This window comes from Scyliorhinus canicula, chromosome 13, assembly GCF_902713615.1.
Source record: "Scyliorhinus canicula chromosome 13, sScyCan1.1, whole genome shotgun sequence".
Lineage (NCBI taxonomy): Eukaryota > Metazoa > Chordata > Chondrichthyes > Carcharhiniformes > Scyliorhinidae > Scyliorhinus > Scyliorhinus canicula.
In genome coordinates, this window is record NC_052158.1 from 66555781 (window position 1) to 66576672 (window position 20892).

Consider the following 20892-nt stretch of genomic DNA (forward strand, 5'->3'; position numbering starts at 1 on the left):
AGAGTGTGTCCAGCGCCGCCACAGTCCGGGGGGGAGGGGGGGGGAAGGGGGGGGGGGTGAAAGATCCGTTCTGCTGATGGGGGGTGGGGGGGTCTTTGGTGGGGGCTGGGGGAAGGTGGTCTGGGGGTGGCGAGTGAGGTTGCAGGGGGGGGCAGATTTTGGCAGCCCGGGCATGTGCGGCCACGGACCCGGCCATTCTTCAGCCATATCTGCAGGTAAAGCCGGGGGCTTTACGTGGTGCGGCTGCTGGTTCCCCCCCCCCCCCCCCCCCCCCTCCCCCCACCCAGACGAAGCATTGGTGCAGGGGCGGCGCTGACTTTTTGGTCATAAGCCCAGACCCATCTTCCGGACATAGCCGCAGAATCGGAGAATCCAGACTTCCACGTCAGAAAAACAGGTGCCGCCCCGGATCGATTTAGCTGCCGTTAAGGGGCTAACACAGGCATCAACAGATTCCAATGGGAAACGGTGCTGGATTCGCCGGTTTCGCGATTGACGCACAGGAGGCTGGCAAGCTGCAGCCGCCGATACGCACTTTACTCCCCACACACACCATCCCAGCCAATAAGGTGGCAGCGAGGAGAGTGGCCCCTTGATTCAGCCACTCCGAGCTGGAGACCCTCCAGGATGCTGTAGAGGTGGGGAGAGGGTCTTTGTACCACAGCCTGTGTGAAGGAGGCTGCCAGCAGCCACCGTTCACCATCTAACACTGTCGTCTTCCGTTTCTCCCAACCACCCCCACCCTCCAAGGACAAGGTCGCACACAACCGCCGGGAGCGGGAGAAGACCGGGGCGGGGTGGCGGAGTGTGTCACTGGACCTGCGGCCCCTCACTGTGGCCGGGCAGAGGGTCCTCGATATGTTCTGTGGCCCAGAGGAAAGGGAGGTTGCTAAGTTGGAGCTCGGCCGCGGTGAGGATCCCGCTTAGTTGCAGTTCCCCATGACATGTATGGCAACCCCCCCCCCCCCCGAAAACCACCCTATACCACCCTCACCTCCACCTCCAGCTTCACCTCCACCTCCACCCTCACCCCATACCACCCTCACTCCAGCTTCACCTCCACCTCCACCCTCACCCTATACCACCCTCACCTCCACCTCCACCCTCACCCTGTACCACCCTCACCTCCACCTCCACCCTCACCCTGTACCACCCTCACCTCCACCTCCACCCTCACCCTATACCACCCTCACTCCACCTCCACCCTCACCCTATACCACCCTCACCTTCACCTCCACCCTCACCCTATACCACCCTCACCTCCACCTCCACCCTCACCCTGTACCACCCTCACCTCCACCTCCACCCTCACCCTGTACCACCCTCACCTCCACCTCCACCCTCACCCTATACCACCCTCACCTTCACCTCCACCCTCACCCTATACCACCCTCACCCTATACCACCCTCACTCCACCTCCACCCTCACCCTATACCACCCTCACTCCACCTCCACCCTCACCCTCACCTCCAGCTTCACCTCCACCTCCACCCTCACCCTATACCACCCTCACCTTCACCTCCACCCTCACCCTGTACCACCCTCACCTCCACCTCCACCCTCACCCTATACCACCCTCACCTCCACCTCCACCCTCACCCTATAGCACCCTCACCTCCACCTTCACCTCCACCCTCACCCCATACCACCCTCACCTCCACCTTCACCACCACCCTCACCCTATACCACCCTCACTCCACGTCCACCCTCACCCTATACCACCCTCACCACCTTCACCTCCACCCTCACCCTATACCACCCTCACCTCCACCTTCACCTCCACCCTCACCCTGTACCACCCTCACTCCACCTCCACCCTCACCCTCACCCGATACCACCCTCACCTCCACATCCACCCTCACCCTATACCACCCTCACCTCCACCTTCACCTCCACCCTCACCCTGTACCACCCTCACCTCCACCTTCACCTCCACCCTCACCCTATACCACCCTCACCTCCACCTTCACCTCCACCCTCACCCTGTACCACCCTCACCTCCACCTTCACCTCCACCCTCACCCTGTACCACCCTCACCTCCACCTCCACCTCCACCCTCACCCTATACCACCCTCACCTCCACCTCCACCCTCACCCTATACCACCCTCACCTCCACCTTCACCTCCACCCTCACCCTATACCACCCTCACTCCACCTCCACCCTCACCCTATACCACCCTCACCTCCACCTTCACCTCCACCCTCACCCTATACCACCCTCACCTCCACCTTCACCTCCACCCTCACCCTGTACCACCCTCACTCCACCTCCACCCTCACCCTATACCACCCTAACCTCCACCTCCACCTCCACCCTCACCCTGTACCACCCTCACCTCCACCTCCACCTCCACCCTCACCCTATACCACCCTCACCTTCACCTCCATCCTCACCCTATACCACCCTAACCACCTTCACCTCCACCCTCACCCTATACCACCCTCACCTCCACCACCCTCACCCTATACCACCCTCACCTCCAGCTTCACCTCCACCTTCACCCTATACCACCCTCACCTCCACCTCCACCCTCACCCTATACCACCCTCACCTCCACCTTCACCTCCACCCTCACCCTATACCACCCTCACCTCCACCTTCACCTCCACCCTCACCCTATACCACCCTCACCTCCAGCTTCACCTCCACCCTCACCCTATACCACCCTCACCTCCACCTCCACCCTCACCCTATACCACCCTCACCTCCAGCTTCACCTCCACCCTCACCCTATACCACCTCCACCTCCACCTCCACCCTCACCATATACCACCCTCACCTCCACCTCCACCCTCACCCTATACCACCCACACCTCCACCTCCACCTTCACCATATACCACCCGCAACTCTACCCAATCCAGGTGAGCGTCTCTGGGATGGTGGAGGGTGTTGGAGACAGCTGTGACGGGAAATGTGTGTCATCCTCGGATTCGAGCTAGAGGGTTGCCTGGACCTCAGATCAAGGGCTGCCTTCTGGGCTGCTCTCCTTGTCAGTGCCCGGCGTACGGAGGGGGAGGGGGGGGGGGGGGGGGGTGTGGTGAGGGTGATGCTGCAGGTGAAGGTGGTGTAGGGTTGAGGGTGGTGTTGGGCTGATGCTGAGGGGGAATTGTTGAGACACGTGTTACAGGAAACCCCAACTCAGCAGGCTCTCACTTCCTTGCTCGCGGCCTATCTCCATCCCAGCTACCTCCCTTTTCTCAGCAACCCAGACTACATACAGAGCCGTCTCCTCTGCCACGGTGAGGGGCTGCGGGTCTGGGGGTCCCCCGCTCCCGGTAGTGATGGCCGGCCTTCTCCTTGCGCGGGGTGGGAACAGAAAACCCGCTAGACAGTCCGATACGTGTGGCCCAGGGGGTTGGGGAGCTGGTAGCTTCAGTGGCCAGGGCACCCGGCCATGGCGGTCGATATGGGTGCCGGCATGTGGTGCAGGTTGAGGGTTCGGTTGCTCCCCGGGTTGGGGGTGGGGTTCGGGTTACGGGTGTGTGGGACGCGGGTTAGTGCCAGGGACACATGCTGCCTACCCTAGTCGCCCTGAGGATGTTGTGCAGTTTTATCCGGCACTGCTGGCTGGTCCAGACGGTGTTGCTGGTGGCGCTGACCGCTTCTGCCACCAGGCATGGCAAATGGTGGCGGCTGGCAGCCTCCTTCCCGAGCTGAGGTACAGGGTCAACCACCTCCCCTCCACTGTGCCCAGGAGGGTCTCCAGCTCGACGACTGTAAATCGTGGAGCTGCTCTCCTTGCTGCCATTTTGTTGGCTGGGATGAGTGTGCGTGGCGAGTGTAATGTGTCTATGCGGCTGCAGCATTTTGGCCTCCTGAGTGTCAATCACAAATCTGGAGAATCCGGCACCGTTTCTCATTGGAATCAATTGTGTTCCACGTGGCGCTGGTGCCGGCCCCTTAAACAGACGCTGTATCGGTCCAGGTGCGGCACCAGTTTTGCTGTCATGGAACTCCAAGAATCCTGCGCTGGAGTCAACAATTAGTCAACACTGGAGAATCCAGCCCGATGACTTTGTGTGACTGCTTGACTAAGAATTGCTGTGAATTTGGGTGTTTCTCTGAGAACTACAGGTACTATGACTTTGCTTTGAGTATTTTTTTCAGGAATTACTGTGACTTTGGGTACGTTTTTCATGAGGAATCAACAGCACTTTGGGTTGAGTATTTTCGTATCAATGACTATGACTTTGGGTTGAGTGTTTTCTCCAAGAATGGCTATGATTTTGGGTGAATATTTCTCCAATATATTATTATATTAATATATTAACATAGTGATGTTTGGTCACGTGTTCCCCCCGTTACGACACCCTGGGTGAGTGCACAGTCAATTCCAGCCCCATAGACTCCGGAGTCCCAACAGAAGTGAATTAACCAATCATTCATATTTTCCTAAGATCTTTAACCTTTGACTGCTCCAATGAGTTACAGACACCAGGTTTTTAAGAAAAACATTAACAAACTATTTATTAATATAAAAGGAGAAAAGATGAACATATAAGGAAATACCAGGACAACCATCTACCAGACTACCTAATCCCAAGATCCCGTCCCACCCTCTGCCCAGACACACACAAGACAAACACCAGGTAAGGGTGGGCGAGGAATAAAATAAAACATAGATTAAAGGGGTAGATCTGAGATGAGTCTTCACTCTATGGTTGCAGTCTCTGGGAAAATAGGTTTACTCGAAAAGTTCAGATTAGCGCAATTCCATACTTTGACCACAAGAGGGTGTTTCACTCAATAATTCCAGGTCAGTGCAGTTCTCGCCATCGGCCACCAGATGGTGCTGTGCACAGGACGCTCAGGTCAGTGCACTTCTGCCTTTCTACCACCAGATGGAGCTTTCGCCTCCCTGTGAGAACAATACAGCTCTGATCCTGAAATTCAGCTGTCTTTCCTTGCCTGTTTCCTCAACAAGACTCTGGCGGCTTCATCACAAATGCTCTCACTTTAAGCCTTAATTCTTCAGCTCTTCCCAGCCCGACACACACAGTTTGAAGGCTACTGACCTTTGGGGAAACTTGTACTTTCACATTCAAGAACTCTTCCCCAGATCTGTTGGTTTCTGTGCTCTTTTAACAAGGAAAGTCTTCACAGATTGGGCGACTATGCTTCCCAAAATTGTCCAGCACAGAGTGAGAGAGAGAGAAGGAGAGAGGGAGACTTCTGGATCCTTGCTTCGCTGGCTGCTTAACAGAACTGAACAAAAGATGGCACTGTCCAGGAGACCCACCTTCTTCCCTGAAAGTTTCTGACTGGCTTCACCAGCCACAGGCCCCAATAGGAGAAGATTGAAAATCTTATATCCACTGATTGGCAACTTGCCAAATCTATCAGACGACATCACAGATTCTGCCACAGGATCTGAAGGGGATATTTCCGACCAGCCCATCTGAAAGGGGGTTTGTCCCAGTGACCAAAGATTACAATTTAAATGAAATCCCAAAGGTTGCAATAACCAGCACCAGCCTCCCCGAACAGGCGCCGGAATGTGGCGACTAGGGGCTTTTCACAGTAACTTCATTTGAAGCCTACTTGTGGCAATAAGCGATTTTCATTTCATTTCATTTTCATAACTTTGCAGAAGTTAACCCGAAGAATGCATATCAAAACAGGCAGCAGGATGGGGATTAAAAGAGACCACAGGACAGACTGACAATATCCTAACAATGTCTTTGGGTTGGATCTTTCTCCAAGCTGGACAAAAAAAGGAATATAATGTCACCAATGCCTGCAGGAAACAAACACACTTTCCAATAAACAGAACACTTTAAAGTCGAAAGCGTGATCCCCCAGCCACGCTGCACCCGAAACGCAGCTCACCGCGGTACAGCGTGGCCGGTGAAAGTCAGGAGACCCCGCTTGCAATGGGATCCACCCAGCTTGCAATGGGATCCACCCAGCTTGCAATGCCTCGCAAGATTCAATGCAATCGTACGAGACGTTGCAAGGGGAACCCGCCCACAATGGCTGGGATCATCTTTTGGCAAATCTGCATATTAGAGCGAAGCAGTAAGCCTTACTCTAATGTGCAGATCCCCGAGATACCTGAGGCTTTGGGATTCAATCCCTTTGCCTTGGAGACCTCGGGCAAGCGTGTTTGGTACTGGTCCCCAATGGAACGGCACTTGTGAGGGTCTCCAAGGGGGTCGGAGGTCGGAGGTCCCTAGCTGCATGCCCTTTGGGCAGGGTGGTGCTCTGGCACTCCCAGCCTGGCACTCTGGTAATGCCACCTAGGAGCCAGCCTGCCACTGCCCAGGTGGCACTGCCAGGGTAACAGTTTGGTGGTGCCAAGCTGGTATTTTTTTGCATGTGTGCGATTGGGCTGGGGTTGCCCACTGTGTTTTGGCTGGGGGGAGGGGGGGAGGTGGTGGATTTTTTATTTGTGGGCCATAGAGGCAGGGCAGGCCTGAAGGCAAGGTAGTCCACTGTGGTATCTGGAGGCCATATTGAAATACTACCCAACATCGCTGACTCTGTTGAAGAAATAAGGTGGACCTCCTGAAAATGAAGATGGATGACCCTGAGCATTCTGAGACCTGAAGATGGACCTCCTGAGAAAGAAGATGCCCTGAGAAGTGGTTTACCAGTTTCATACAGCTGAATGGCGAGCTTGGCCACTTCAGAAGGTGGCTAAGAGTCAGCCAGGTTGGTGTGGACTGGAATCACAGGCGAGACAAAGATGGCAAGTTTTGTTCCCTAAATGATTTTATGGAAACAATTTGGTTTTTACGATGAAAATAATAATAATGATCTTTATTGTCACAAGTAGGCTTACATTAACAATGAAGTTACTGTGAAAAGCCCCTAGTCGCCACATTCCAGCGCCTGTTCGGGTACACTGAGGGAGAATTCAGAATATCCAATTCACTGAACAGCACATCTTTCAGGTCTTGTGGGAGGAAACTGGAGCACCCGGAGGAAACCCACGCTGACACAGGGAGAACATGCAGACTCCACACAGACAGTGACCCAAGCCGGGAATCGAAACTGGGGCGCCGGTGCTGTGAAGCAACAATGCTAACAACTATGCTACCGTGCCACCCATGGTCATGTTTCCTGATGTTAGCTTATTATTTCCTGATTTAGTTTCAAAATTGAATTCAGAAACGGCCTTTTGGGATTTGATCACACATCAGGGCAGCACAGTAGCACAGTGGTTAGCACTGTGGCTTCACAGTGCCAGGCTCTCAGCTTCAATACCCTGCTGGGTCACTGTCTGTGTGGAGTCTGCAGGTGCTCCCCGTGTCTGCGTGGATTTCCTCCGGCTGCTCTAAGGGGCTGGTTTAGCACACTGGGTTAAATCGCTGGCTTTTAAAGCAGACCAAGGCAGGCCAGCCTCCCTGAACAGATGCCGGAATGTGGCGACTAGGGGCTTTTCACAGTAACTTCATTGAAGCCTACTCGTGACAATAAGCGATTTTCATTTTTCATTTCCTTTCATTTCTGGTTTCCTCCCACAGTCCAAAGACGCGCAGGTTAGGTAGATTGGCCATGATAAATTGCCCTTAGTGTCCAAAACGGTGAGGAGGTGTTCTTGGGTTAGGGGGATAGGGTGGAAGTGAGGGCTTAAGTGCATTGGTGCAGACTCGATGGGCCGAATGGCCTCCTTATGCACTGTATGTTCTATGTTCTATTCTCAAGATTAGGAATCCCGTAAACACAACACTGCTCAATGGTACCCCATATTTGAATGTTACGTAGAGAGTAATGATGGGACAAATGATTTCACCTTGACAGAGATGTGGGTTGAAATATATTGTCCAGAGAGTAGATAGATAGAGATAGAGAAATACAGAACAGAACAGGCCCTTCGGCCCACGATGTTGTGCCGAACTTTTGTCCTAGGTTAATCATAGAATTTTGGACACTAAGGGCAATTTATCATGGCCAATCCACCCAACCTGCACATCTTTGGACTGTGGGAGGAAACTGGAGTACCCGGAGGAAACCCACGCACACACGGGGAGAATGTGCAGACTCCACACAGACAGTGACCCAAGTCGAAATCGAACTTGGGACCCTGGAGCTGTGAAGCAATTGTGCTATCCACAATGCTACCGTGCTGCCCTTAAGAAGAAGTTAATCTACACTCCATTATTCTACCCTAATCCATGTACCTATCCAATAGCCGCTTGAAGGTCCCTAACGTTTCCGACTCAACTATTTCCACAGGCAGTGCATTCCATGCCCCCACTACTCTCTGGGTAAAGAACCTACCTCTGACATCCCCTCTATATCTTCCACCATTTATCTAAAATTTATGTCCCCTTGTAATGGTTTGTTCCACCCGGGGAAAAAGTCTCTGACTGTCTACTCTATCTATTCCCCTGATCATCTTATAAACCTCTATCAAGTCGCCCCTCATCCTTCTCCGTTCTAATGAGAAAAGGCCTAGCACCCTCAACCTTTCCTCGTATGACCTACTCTCCATTCCAGGCAACATCCTGGTAAATCTCCTTTGCACCTTTTCCAAAGCTTCCACATCCTTCCTAAAATGAGGTGACCAGAACTGCACACAGTACTCCAAATGTGGCCTGACCAAGGTTTTGTACAGCTGCATCATCACCTCACGGCTCTTAAATTCAATCCCTCTGCTAATGAACGCTAGCACACCATAGGCCTTCTTCACAGCTCTATCCACTTGAGTGGCAACTTTCAAAGATCTATGAACATAGACCCCAAGATCTCTTGCTCCTCCACATTGCCAAGAACCCTACCGTTAACCCTGTATTCCGCATTCATATTTGTCCTTCCAAAATGGACAACCTCACACTTGTCAGGGTTAAATTCCATCTGCCACTTCTCAGCTCAGCTCTACATCCTATCTATGTCTCTTTGCAGATGACAATAGCCCTACTCACTATCCACAATTCCACCAATCTTCGTATCATCTGCAAATGTACTGACCCACCCTTCAACTCCCTCATCCAAGTCGTTAATGAAAATCACAAACAGCAGAGGACACAGAACTGATCCCTGTGGTACGCCACTGGTAACTGGGCTCCAGGCTGAATATTTGCCATCCACCACCACTCTCTGTCTTCTATGGGTTAGCCAGATTGTTACCCAACTGGCCAAATTTCCCACTATCCCATGCCTCCTTACTTTCTGCACAAGCCTACAATGGGGAACCTTATCAAATGGCTTACTAAAATCCATGTACACTACATCCACTCCTTTACCTTCATCCACATGCTTGGTCACCTCCTCAAAGAATTCAATAAGACTTGTAAGGCAAGACCTACCCCTCACAAATCCGTGCTGACTATCCCTAATCAAGCAATGCCTTTCCAGATGCTCAGAAATCCTATCCCTCAGTACCCTTTCCATTACTTTGCCTGCCACCGAAGTAAGACTAACTGGCCTGTAATTCTCAGGGTTATCCCTATTCCCTTTTTTGAACAGGGGCACGACATTCGCAACTCTCCAATCCTCTGGTACCACCCCTGTTGACAGTGAGGACGAAAAGATCATTGCCAACAGCTCTGCAATTTCATCTCTTGCTTCCCATAGAATCCTTGGATATATCCCGTCAGGCCCGGGGGACTAAGGCTGGATTAATGTGTAATAGTGAATTGGAATATGTTACTTAGAGAGGAAGGTGGGATTATAGTTTATAAATGAGGTCATGGTATGAATGTAAGGTTGGCCACAGACTAAAATTAATGGACACTCAATTAAATGTGAGGATTCCTGAGTGGCTGGGATGATGGAATAAATAGAACAGAAAATAAAAACAGCTATGTTTTAATGAATGAAATGAAAATCGCTTATTGTCACGAGTAGGCTTCAATGAAGTTACTGTGAAAAGCCCCTAGTCGCCACATTCCGGCGCCTGTCCGGGGAGGCTGGTACGGGAATCGAACCGTGCTGCTGGCCTGCTTGGTCTGCTTTAAAAGCCAGCGATTTAGCTGAGTGAGCTAAACCAGCCCCTTGAGCTAAACCAGCCCCTTTTAAGGCGTAGACATAGAATAAAGGGTGGGTCATGTCACCAAGTGGCGAGGCGAGATTTTGGGTTAATGAGCTCCTTGAAGCTCAGTCTGAATGCTAACAACTAATAATAATCTTTATTGTCACAAGCGAGCTCACGTTAACACTGCAATGAAGTTACTGTGAAAAGCCCCTAGTAGCCACATTCTGGCGTCTGTTCGGGTACACTGAGGGAGAATTCAGAATGTCCAATTCACCTAGCAGCACGTTTTTGGGGAGGAAACTGGAGCACCCGGAGGAAACCCAGGCAGATATGGGGAGAACATGCAGACTCCGCACAGAGAGTGACCCAAGCCGGGATTTGAACTGGGACCCTGGGGCTCTGTGAAGCAACAGTGCTAACCACTGTGCCGCCCACACTGTGAATCTTCATTTTTTTGTGGCCTAATGAAGTTCTGGTTTAGCTCACTGAAGGGCTGGTTTAGCTCACTGAGCTAAATCGCTAGCTTTTAAAGCAGACCAAGCAGGCCAGCAGCACGGTTCGATTCCCGTACCAGCCTCCCCGGACAGGTGCCGGAATGTGGCGACTAGGGGCTTTTCACAGTAACTTTATTGAAGCCTACTCGTGACAATAAGCGATTTTCATTTTCATTTTTTCTCCCTTAGGCCCGATTACTGCTGCACAGAAAAAGCCTGTGAAAAGGTTAATGTTTGGTTCTTTTTGCAGAAAGCCTGCCTTTTCATCAACTCCCACGTATCCGCAACCCCCCCCCCCCCCCCACACCTCAACAGCTGAAGCCTCCCCTCACCCACCCCCTCAAACAGCCCTGAAACTTCACCCTCCTCAACAACTCTAGCCCCCCTCAAATTGGAAAAATGTTGGGTAGCACTGATGAAGAAAGTTAGATTAGGTAGGTGATGTCGGGTTCAGCTTTATCTACCTTTGCCAGGTGGGGACTGGGGGCGGAGTTTGCAGAAGCTCCCTCAGAAGGTTGGATACCAGCACCCTCCACGATGAATGGCTTGTGAAGGAATGGGCCACACAACTCCTCTTCCCAATCTCCAGAAAGCTGTCATGTAAGGAACAGGAAGTGTTGATGGTCACGTTTCAATTGCAATGTCAAAGATAGAACTAGAAACCCCTGATAACATGTTTATTTGTTCTGTCCGCTACCTGTGGGACCTTGTCATGTGCTGCTCGGTTGCCTATCTGTCGAAATAATAACCATGAGCATACTTCAAAATGTAATTTGTTGAGTGTGAAGCACTCTGGCACATCTCATGAGCGTGTTATACGTAAAATGCGTGTTAATTTCCCAGTAAAGGGATCGTTTCAAGTAATGTGTTCAGTCCTAGTTACCAGGGTTGTGTGTGTGTGTGAGACATCGTTACATTTAACTCTGGTGTGTTTCTCGATATTCCCTGAAGGTTGCTGCATCAATACCAGTTCAAGCACCAGAATGTCATTTTCTTGATTCCAAATAGTTTTTGCATTTACACTTGGCTAAATAACAGCAGTCTTGACTCTGAATGGAGAATGTAAACCGTGCTCCAAGACCTGAGTAACATAATCTAGGTTGATACTTGAGCATTGAGTTGCCACTGAGGGAGTGCTGCAATGTTGGAAGTGTCACCTTGAAGAAGAGATGTTCAGCTGAGGCTCCATCGTGCCTCTTTGGGTGGCCAGCACCATTTAAAGAAGAGCGAGGGAATTCTCCTAGTGCTCAGGGTAAAATTTATCCCTCAGGCAGCATTAATTCAAAGAGATTAACACAAAATGGCTGCTGCATTTGCTCACGTACTTTACCGTTGTCTTGTGGGCAAGCATGGCTTGTGAGGCACTTTGGGGGATCCAGGGGAAATTAAAGTTGACTTATAATTGAGACTTCTTTCTTTAACTTCCAAGCCACATTTGACTAACGTTGGTGACCGTGTCTCAATTTGCAGTCCTGCAGTTCGGGTTCATCACCATTTTTGTTGCTGCCTGCCCCTTGGCTCCCTTATTTGCCCTTCTGAACAATTGGGTCGAAATCCGACTGGACGCCCACAAGTTTGTGTGTGAGTACCGACGACCGGTAGCGGAGAGAGCTCAGGGGATCGGAATCTGGTTGAACATCCTGGAAACCATCACCACGATAGCTGTAATGTCTAACGTGAGTACCCCGGCTGCACTGAAGTATCACGTCCATTTGCCATGTTGGAAAGCCCAATGTTTAAATATTCCCATTCCAGATGTTCTCTGTGCAGTCAACGCTTCCCCTGTCTGTGGCCTGTAGCATTACTTGACCTCAGCCTGAGGTTTCAATTAGCCAGAGGCACCCAGAACAAGAGAAAAGAGGGAGAAGCAATATCAGCCAATGCCCCCAAACCTGATAATGATTCAGTGACCTGAGCTGCACTGATTAAGGATAGTGAGGTCCCCCAGTGTCCGGCTGGATTGTCAAAGCTCACAATGAATAACCATTTGAATGAAATACCAACAATGGGATTTGACAATATTGATTTTGATGTGTTACCTCTCCACTTGCCCACCTTATGCATTCATGACCAGTGTTACAATCGCAGTTGATGTTATAACTGGACGGGAATATCCAAGAATGGAACCCTGGCTCAAAAGACCATAATTATTTTCTTTATAAAACGTGGAGGAAGAGAGTCAGAGGACCACTATTTCGTTTTTTAAAAATATTTTTATTCTCCTCCTTTGTCACATTTTCATCAAATATGCACCCACCACCAAACAATCAACAATAATGAATACAATGACAATCCCCTGGCCAACAACCCCTTTATCCTACCAACCCCCAACATCTTAAATACAGAACAAGAAAGAAAATAGAATCAAAAATCCACAATCATCCCATACATAATCACCAATAACCTATACATTCCAAGCACCCCCTTAATGTTCAATGTCATCTAATTCTTGAAAGTGCATGATAAACAAAACCATGAGTTGTAGAACCCTTCGATCCTTCCCCTCAACTCGAACATCACCTTCTCGAGCGTTAAAAACTCCAGCAGGTCCTCCTGCCATGCCGAGGCACAGGGCAGAGAAGCTGACCACCCCAACAGGACTTGCCTTTGGGCGATCAACGAGGCAAAGGCTAAGACATCTGCCTCCGCCTCGCACCCCGGCTGATCCAACACCCCGAATACGGCTTCTAGGGACCCTGGTTCCAGCCTCACGTGCAACACCCTCTAGATGACCCTGAAGACCTCCCTCCTTAAACCCCTCCAGCTTTGGACAGGACAAAAACATATGAATGTGATTTGCCCCCCCCCCCCCCGCATCATTCACAAACATCCTCCAGCCCCTGAAAGAGTCGGCTCATCCTCGTCCACCTTCAACTGTATCAGCACTAACCTCGCGCAGGAGGTGGAGGCATCCACCCTCTGGAACACTTCCCACCACAACCCCTCCTCCATCCCTGCCCCAAACTCTTCCACTTTGCCTTCACTAATGAGTTTTGACAACAGGAAAAAACATTTATTACATATGAAAAAATTGGATTATGATAATATGTCTTAAACTCTCCAATTACACACAGGCTTTAGGATTGTCATGGGTTACAAATTACATCTTAATCACAAAGCCCCTTTTAAGTACACAAGTTGACTGTGGGCAAATACACTCTCCACTCTGAACCCCAATTGAATGTTTGTGGATGTCTCCTCAGAATCCCCACCCAGATGATTGGCAGGCATGGTGGCACAGTGGTTAGCACTGCTGCCTCATAGCTCCCGGGACCCGGTTCAATTCTGGCCTCGGGTGACTGTGTGGAGTTTGCACTTTCTCCCCTGTCTGCATGGGTTTCTTCCGGGTGATCCGATTTCCTCCTACAGTCGAAAGATGTGCAGGTTAGGTGGCTTGGCTTGGAGGTGTGGGTTTAAAGATGGGTGCTCTTACATGGGGCGGTGCAGACTCAATGGACCAAATGGCCTCTTTCTGCTCTGTAAATTCTTTGATAAGTGAGAGTTTCCAAACTCCACTCATAAAAACACACTTTAAAACCCTTTCTCATAAATATGCTTTCCCTTAGTGGTTTGCATTCCGAAATCCAGACCAGGTTTTCCAAATGACACTTTTAAACAAACCTTCCATTCTACTTTAACAGTGAGTCTGGTCCAGGAATTAACACCAACCGCTTTAGGATTGCTTTGTCTTGACTGCTGTGCAAACTGCTCACAATTGCTTTAATTCTCGATTCCCTGACGATATTAAAATGGCACTCTGGTGCGGCCGCATTTGGAGTATTGCGTGCAGTTCTGGTCGCCGCATTATAGGAAGGATGTAGAAGCATTGGAAAGGGTGCAGAGGAGATTTACCAGGATGTTGCCTGGTATGGAGGGAAGATCTTATGAGGAAAGGCTGAGGGACTTAAGGCTATTTTCGTTAGAGAGAAGAAGGTTAAGAGGTGACCTAATTGAGGCATACAATATGATCAGAGGATTAGATAGGGTGGACAGTGAGAGCCTTTTTCCTCGGATGGTGATGGCTAGCGCGAGGGGACATAGCTTTAAATTGAGGGGAGATAGATATAGGACAGATGTCAGAGGTAGGTTCTTTACTCAGAGAGTAGTAAGGGCGTGGAATGCCCTGCCTGCAACAGTAGTGGACTCGCCAACATTAAAGGCATTTAAATGGTATTTGGATGAACATTTGGATGATAAGGGAATAGTGTAGATGGGCTTTAGATTGGTCTCACAGGTCGGCTCAACATAGAGGGCCAAAGGGCCTGTACTGCGCTGTTATGTTCTATGTTCATCCACCTCTGAAGTCTGCTGTCCCACTTTAAATCTAATTACGGTAATTGTCTCTTTAACTCAGAACACTTTGTTTACTCTTCCTTGAATTCTTCTGAACCTTACCTTGGTCTCTGTTCACTTAACTCCTGACTTCTTGGACATTTCTCTTCATTACTCTAATTTCCTTAACTAGCTGGAATTTTGATTTCTGGCATCATTTCTCCCACCAGTCTAGCAGTTTTAACCTTTTGCCTCTTCCACATGAGTTCTCACTGCTGCAGGAAGTGAATCTTTAAATTCCTCCAAAATAATTGTTTCCCTAAGAGTATCAATCGTTTGGTCTATTTTTTAATGCTCTTATCCACCTAGCAAAGTTATTTTGTTTAATTCTTTCTATTTCTATTCATGCCTGACCTCATTCTTTCCTTAGATTTCTAAACTGCTGTCTGTAGATTTCTAGCACTAGTTCATATTCAATTAATATGGTTTTGCTCACCTCAGCATCATCCCTAGATACCTCCTCTGATAGTGATGCAAACACTTGACTAAATCTACCTACCAACTTTGTTTGAAGAAACACTACCCACACGGTCTTTGGGCAGCACGGTACATAGTGGGTAGCACAATTGCTTCTCAGCTCCAGGGTCGATTCCCGGCTTGGGTCACTGACTCGATGGGCCAAATGGCCTCCTTCTGCGCTGTAACTTCTATGAATTCTATGAATTCAATTGCTTAGCCACTTTCTCAAAGGAGATGAAAAAGGCTTCCACATCTTTCTCGTCAAACCTCAGCAGTTTGAATATATTTAATCCTAGTTTTTAACTAGGAAGTGGTTCTCCTTCCTCTACACTTTCCTCAGTTTCTGTCTTTAGCTCCAAAATTTTACGTTGCAGTTCCAGTTTCCGAAGTTCAAATTCTCTCTTTTTCCTTTCCTTCTGCCATTGCCACTCTCTCTCTTTTCTCTTATCCCTTTCTTCCCTTGTCAATCTTTCCATTCCACATCAACTTTCCTCATTTCCATTTCCTTTTGAAAAACCCTCTCTTGTTTCTTTTCTGCCCTCTCTCCATTTCTTCTGCAATTGACTTTCTCTCTCTTTCCTTTTCTTGTATTTCTAATTGTTTCATTTGTAATTGAATTCTAGCTAAGTCTAATGATCCAGGCTGTGTTTCCTGCAAATTCGAAATGCTGAGTTATTGCTTGTATTATCTCCATCTTTCTCACCCCTTCAGGTAAAAAGTCAAGTGCAACTTGACCACCAAATCCAAAAGTTTTAATTTAGCCACACTTTGTAAACCAACCAGAGTGACTTCTTCCATCCCTAGGAAATTCTTTGCAACAGAAAGAGCCTTTGTACCAGTCACTCCCTATTTAAACTGCGACACTTGAAGAAAGCACCAGTTCCTCACACACTCACTGTCTTTAAATTCAATATTCCCAAGTCAAACAAGGAATTATACTTTTAAATCCTGGTAAAGAGCCCTCAATTTTTATTACGATCCTAACTTAATGGTTAGCACTGTTGCTTCACAGCTCCAGGGTCCCGGGTTCAGTTCCCGGCTTGGGTCACTGTCTGTGCAGAGTCTGCATCTTCTCCCCATATCTGCGTGGGTTTCCTCCAGCGCTCCAGTTTCCTCCCACAAGTCCCGAAAGGCGTGCTGTTAGGTGAATTGGACACTCAGAATTCTCCCTCCCTTCACATTGTGCTGTTACTAGGGGAGGGAGGGGGTAAAATGTTCTGCTGACGAGGGAGGGACTGTTGCTGAGGGATAGAGAGGAGGTCTGGGGCGGAGACTGCCTGGGGGCGGGCCGGTGGAGACGCGGAGCGTGGGCTGGAGATTGGCCCAAGAAAGGTAATAGTAAATGTGTATGCGCCAAATTGGGACGATGTGGAATTTATAAAGAGGATGCTGGAGAAGATACCGGACCTGGATTCGCATTTGTTGGTCATGGGAGGGGACTTCAACACAGTTATTGACCCTGGTTTAGACCAGTCAAGCTCAAAAACAGTCAGGGTGCCAGCAATGGCTAAGGAGCTAAAAGGGTTCATGGAGCAGATGGCGGGGGAATGGATCCATGGAGATTTGGGCAGCCGAGAGTGAAGGAGTTCTCCTTCTACTCACATGTGCATAAAGTGTACTCCCGGATTGATTTCTTTACTCTGAGCAGGGCCTTACTGACGGGGGGTGGTGGACACAGGGTACTCGGCGATCACAATCTCAGACCATGACCCGCACTGGGTTGACCTACAGGTTAGTAAAGACAGTAACCAGCTGGAGTTGATGCTGAGGTGTGCAGGCAGCTGAGAAAATGTATTCAGAACTACCTGGAGGTCACTGACATGGGGGAAATTTCAGCAGCGAAGGTCTGGGAAGCACTGAAGGCGATGGTTAGAGGGGAGCTGATCTCGATACGGGCCCTCAGGGAGAAGGTAGACAGGGCAGAGACGGAACGACTGGTAAAGGAGATACTACAGGTTGACAGGAGGTATGCGGAGACCCCAGAGGCAGGGCTTTTAAGGAAACGGCGGAGGCTACAGGCGGAGTTCGGCTTGTTAACCACAGGGAGGGCAGTGGAGCAGCTGAGAAAGGCGAGGGGGGCGATTTATGAGCATGGAGAGAAGGCCAGCAGAATGCTTGCACAGCAGCTTAGAAAGAGGGAGACAGCCAGGGATATAGGGAAAGTAAAGGATGGAGATGGGAACTTGGTTGGAAACTCAGCAGGGGGTGAATAAGGTGTTTAAGGAGTTTAACAGTAAGCTGTATGAGTCGGAACCCCCAACGGGGCCGGAGGAGATGAAGCACTTCCTAGGGAGGCTGAAATTCCCGAAGGTGGACGGGGAGCTGGTAGAATGGCTGGGGGGCCCAATCAGGTTGGAAGAGGTAGTGGAGGGTCTGAAGGCCATGCAGTCGGGTAAAGCCCCGGGGCCGGACAGGTACCCAATTGTTGGAACCAACAATTCTATGGACACGTGCTTGTAGGATTAGAATAGCGGTTTTAATATACTCACAACAGAGCCAGCCTATTAGCCATTGAACTTTCGGTGAACTGGCCGGCTGACCATGTGGCACTGATCTTTTATACAGGAGCTTCCGGGGGAGGAGTCCTGGGCAGAGCCAAGGGAGAAGCCCCGTATAACTCGAGCATTCCCAGAGCTACTCCCCCTGGAGGACAGGTAGTGCAACTGCACTTACAATACAGACACATGTATATACAGATTATAATCCGGTGTGAATCACATTCACTACACCAGTGGAGTTCTATAAAAGGTTCTCTGGGATATTGGGGCCGTTGTTGATGAGGACCTTCAATGAAGCAAGGGAGAGAGGGGTGCTTCCCCCGACGATGTCACAGGCCACGATTTCGCTGTTCCTGAAGCGGGACAAGAACCCTGAGCTGTGTGGGTCCTATAGGCCAATATCCCTTTTGAATGTGGATGCTAAACTGCTGGCCAAAATTTTGTCCTCTAGGATTGAGGATTGTGTTCCGGACGTTATTGGGGAGGATCAGACGGGGTTTGTTAGGGGTAGGCAGTTGCTGGCCAATGTAAGAAGGCTATTAAACGTGATCATGATGCCCCCGCAAGGTAGGGAGGTGGAGGTAGTGATCGCAATGGATGCAGAGAAGGCCTTTGATCGAGTAGAATGGGAATATCTGTGGGAGGTACTGGGAAAGTTCGGATTTGGACCAGGCTTTATTGACTGGGTCAGGTTGCTGTATCAGGCACCTGTGGCAAGTGTATGGACGAATAGGACAACATTGGACTATTTTAGGCTGCATCAGGGAACAAGACAGGGATGTCCCTTCTCCCCACTGCTGTTCGCGTTAGCCATAGAGCCATTGGCAATTGCTCTGAGAGCCTCAAGGGGCTGGAAGGGGCTGGTCCGCAGGGAGGGGTGGGGGGGGGAGGGGAGGGGAGGGGGGGGGGGGGGCTGGTGGTGGAACACAGAGTCTCGCTTTATGCAGATGACCTGTTCCTGTATGTATTGGACCCAGCAGAGGGGATGGATGGAATCATGAGTATTCTGGGGGAATTTGGCCGGTTTTCGGGGTATAAACTAAATCTGGGGAAAATTGAGATGTTTGCGGTCCAGATGAGAGGACAGGGGAAGTGATTGGGAGAGCTGCCGTTTAGGGTGGTAGGGGGAAGCTTTAGGTATCTAGGCATCCAAGTGGGGCGGGAATGGGAACGGTTGCCCAAACTAAATCTGGCGCAACTAGTAGACCAAATGAAGGACGATTTTCGGAGGTGGGACACGCTCCCGTTGTTACTAGCTGGGAGGGTGCAGACGGTGAAGATGACTGTCCTCTCGAGATTTCTGTTTGTGTTTCAGTGACTCCCCATTTTTATTCTGCGGTCCTATTTTAAACGGGTCAACAAAGTGATCACTGGCTTTGTTTGGGCAGGAAAGACCCCACGAGTAAAGAGAGGGGAGAGGGCAGGCTGACGCTGCCAAACTTCAGTAACCACTATTGGGCGGCGAATATAGCCATGATCATGAAGTGGGTGATGGGGGGAGGGTTGGCATGGGAGCCTATGGAGGCGGCTTCATGTAAGGGCACCAGCTTAGGGGCTTGATAACGGCGCCTCTGCTGTTCCCGCCGGCACGGTACTCCACCAACCCTGTGGTGGTGACGGCCCTGAGAGTCTGGGGGCAATGGAGGAGACATGTGGGAGCAGAGGGAGCAGGTGCGGGACTTCCTACATAGGCAGGTTTCAACCTTCCCGCTCCTACAACCAAGGGGGATACAGGACAGGGTAGTTTCCAGAGGGTGGGTGGGACAAGGGAAGGTCTCTGACATTTACAAGAAACTTATGGGGTCAGAGGAGACGCAGACTGAGGAGCTGAAGCACAAGTGGGAATAGGAGTTGGGAGGAGAGATAGAGGATGGTCTATGGGCTGATGCGTTGAGTAGAGCCAATGTGTCCACAACGTGTGCCAGGCTCAGCCTGGTACAATTCAAGGTCGTTCACCGGGCTCACATGACAGTGGCCCAGATGAGCAGGTTCTTTGGGGTAGAAGATAAGTGTGCAAGGAGGGCCAGCGAACCATGTCCACATGTTCTGGACATGTCCAAAGTTTAGGGGATTCTGGCAGGGGTTTGCAGATGTCATGTCCAAGGTGATAAAAACAAGGGTGGCACCTGGCTATCGGACATGGCTAGCTTTCTCTGTTTGGAGAAAATAAAGTTCGCCTTGAGAGGGTCAATGTTAGGGTTCGTCCGGAGGTGGCAGCTGTTCATCGACTTGTTTGCGGAAAATTAATTGTCAGCAGAATTGGGGGGGGGGGGGGTTAGTTTAGTGTAGGGGGCAGCACGGTGGCACAGTGGGTTAGCCCTGCTGCCTCACGGCGCCGAAGTCTCAGCTTTGATCTCGGCTCTGGGTCACTGTCCGTGTGGAGTTTGCAAATTCTCCCCGTGTTTGCGTGGGTTTGGCCCCCACAACCCAAAAGATGTGCAGGGTAGGTGGATTGGCCAGGCTAAATTGCCCCTTAATGGGAAAAAATTAATTGGGTACTCTAAATGTTTTTTTTAAGTTTAGTGTAGGGGGTTAATAAAGGTGGGGCCTGTAAGGGAGGAAGACGGCTTTTGCACTATGTTTATAGATTCATGTACATTGTTTATGTTTATGTTGTTGTTGTCAAACCAAAAAATACCTCAATAAAATGATATAAAAAAGCCTACTTGTGACAATAATAAAGATTATTATTATTATATTAGCAAACCAGACGAGACCCCAACAATTTTCTCTAAGTTGTAAAACTGTGAGGAAAAGAATACTTCGCTCCAGGGGTGAGTCCACACGTAAATAGGGATATGGTGTATTAAAATAAACTTTATTATGAGCACAGGATTAAACTATCTTAACATCATAAAATAAATAGCTTCCACTTAACAATGAAACAATTCTTAACAATAAAAGGAGACCCGTTTTACGACTAATTTGTACCTTCTTTATCTCCATTTAAGCAAAGCCCATCACAGGTCAAAGGCCACTTCAAAATAAAGTTAGCAAACAAAGAGGTACTTGCTTTATAACAATGTCTTGGAATGACTGTTTGAAGAGAGAGCGAGATCCTGTTGTCTGTGTCAGACTATTGCTTAACCTCACAGCATTTGGCAAAAGCTGCTTTTCAGCTCACAACTTCTGACAGATCTGATCCCAAAACTCATTGCCACAGACCTGGATTCTCCCATTAC

General features: G+C 49.7%; 1 protein-coding gene across 1 annotated transcript in view; it reads left to right on the plus strand.

Annotated features, from left to right (window-relative positions):
* The window catches only part of LOC119976585 (anoctamin-7-like), a 208071-nt gene that overhangs the window by 156730 nt on the left and 30449 nt on the right, over positions 1–20892 (plus strand). The window contains exon 20 of the mRNA XM_038817188.1: positions 11892–12097. Within this exon, the coding sequence (XP_038673116.1) occupies positions 11892–12097 (206 nt within the window). The remainder of the gene's footprint in view (positions 1–11891; positions 12098–20892) is intronic.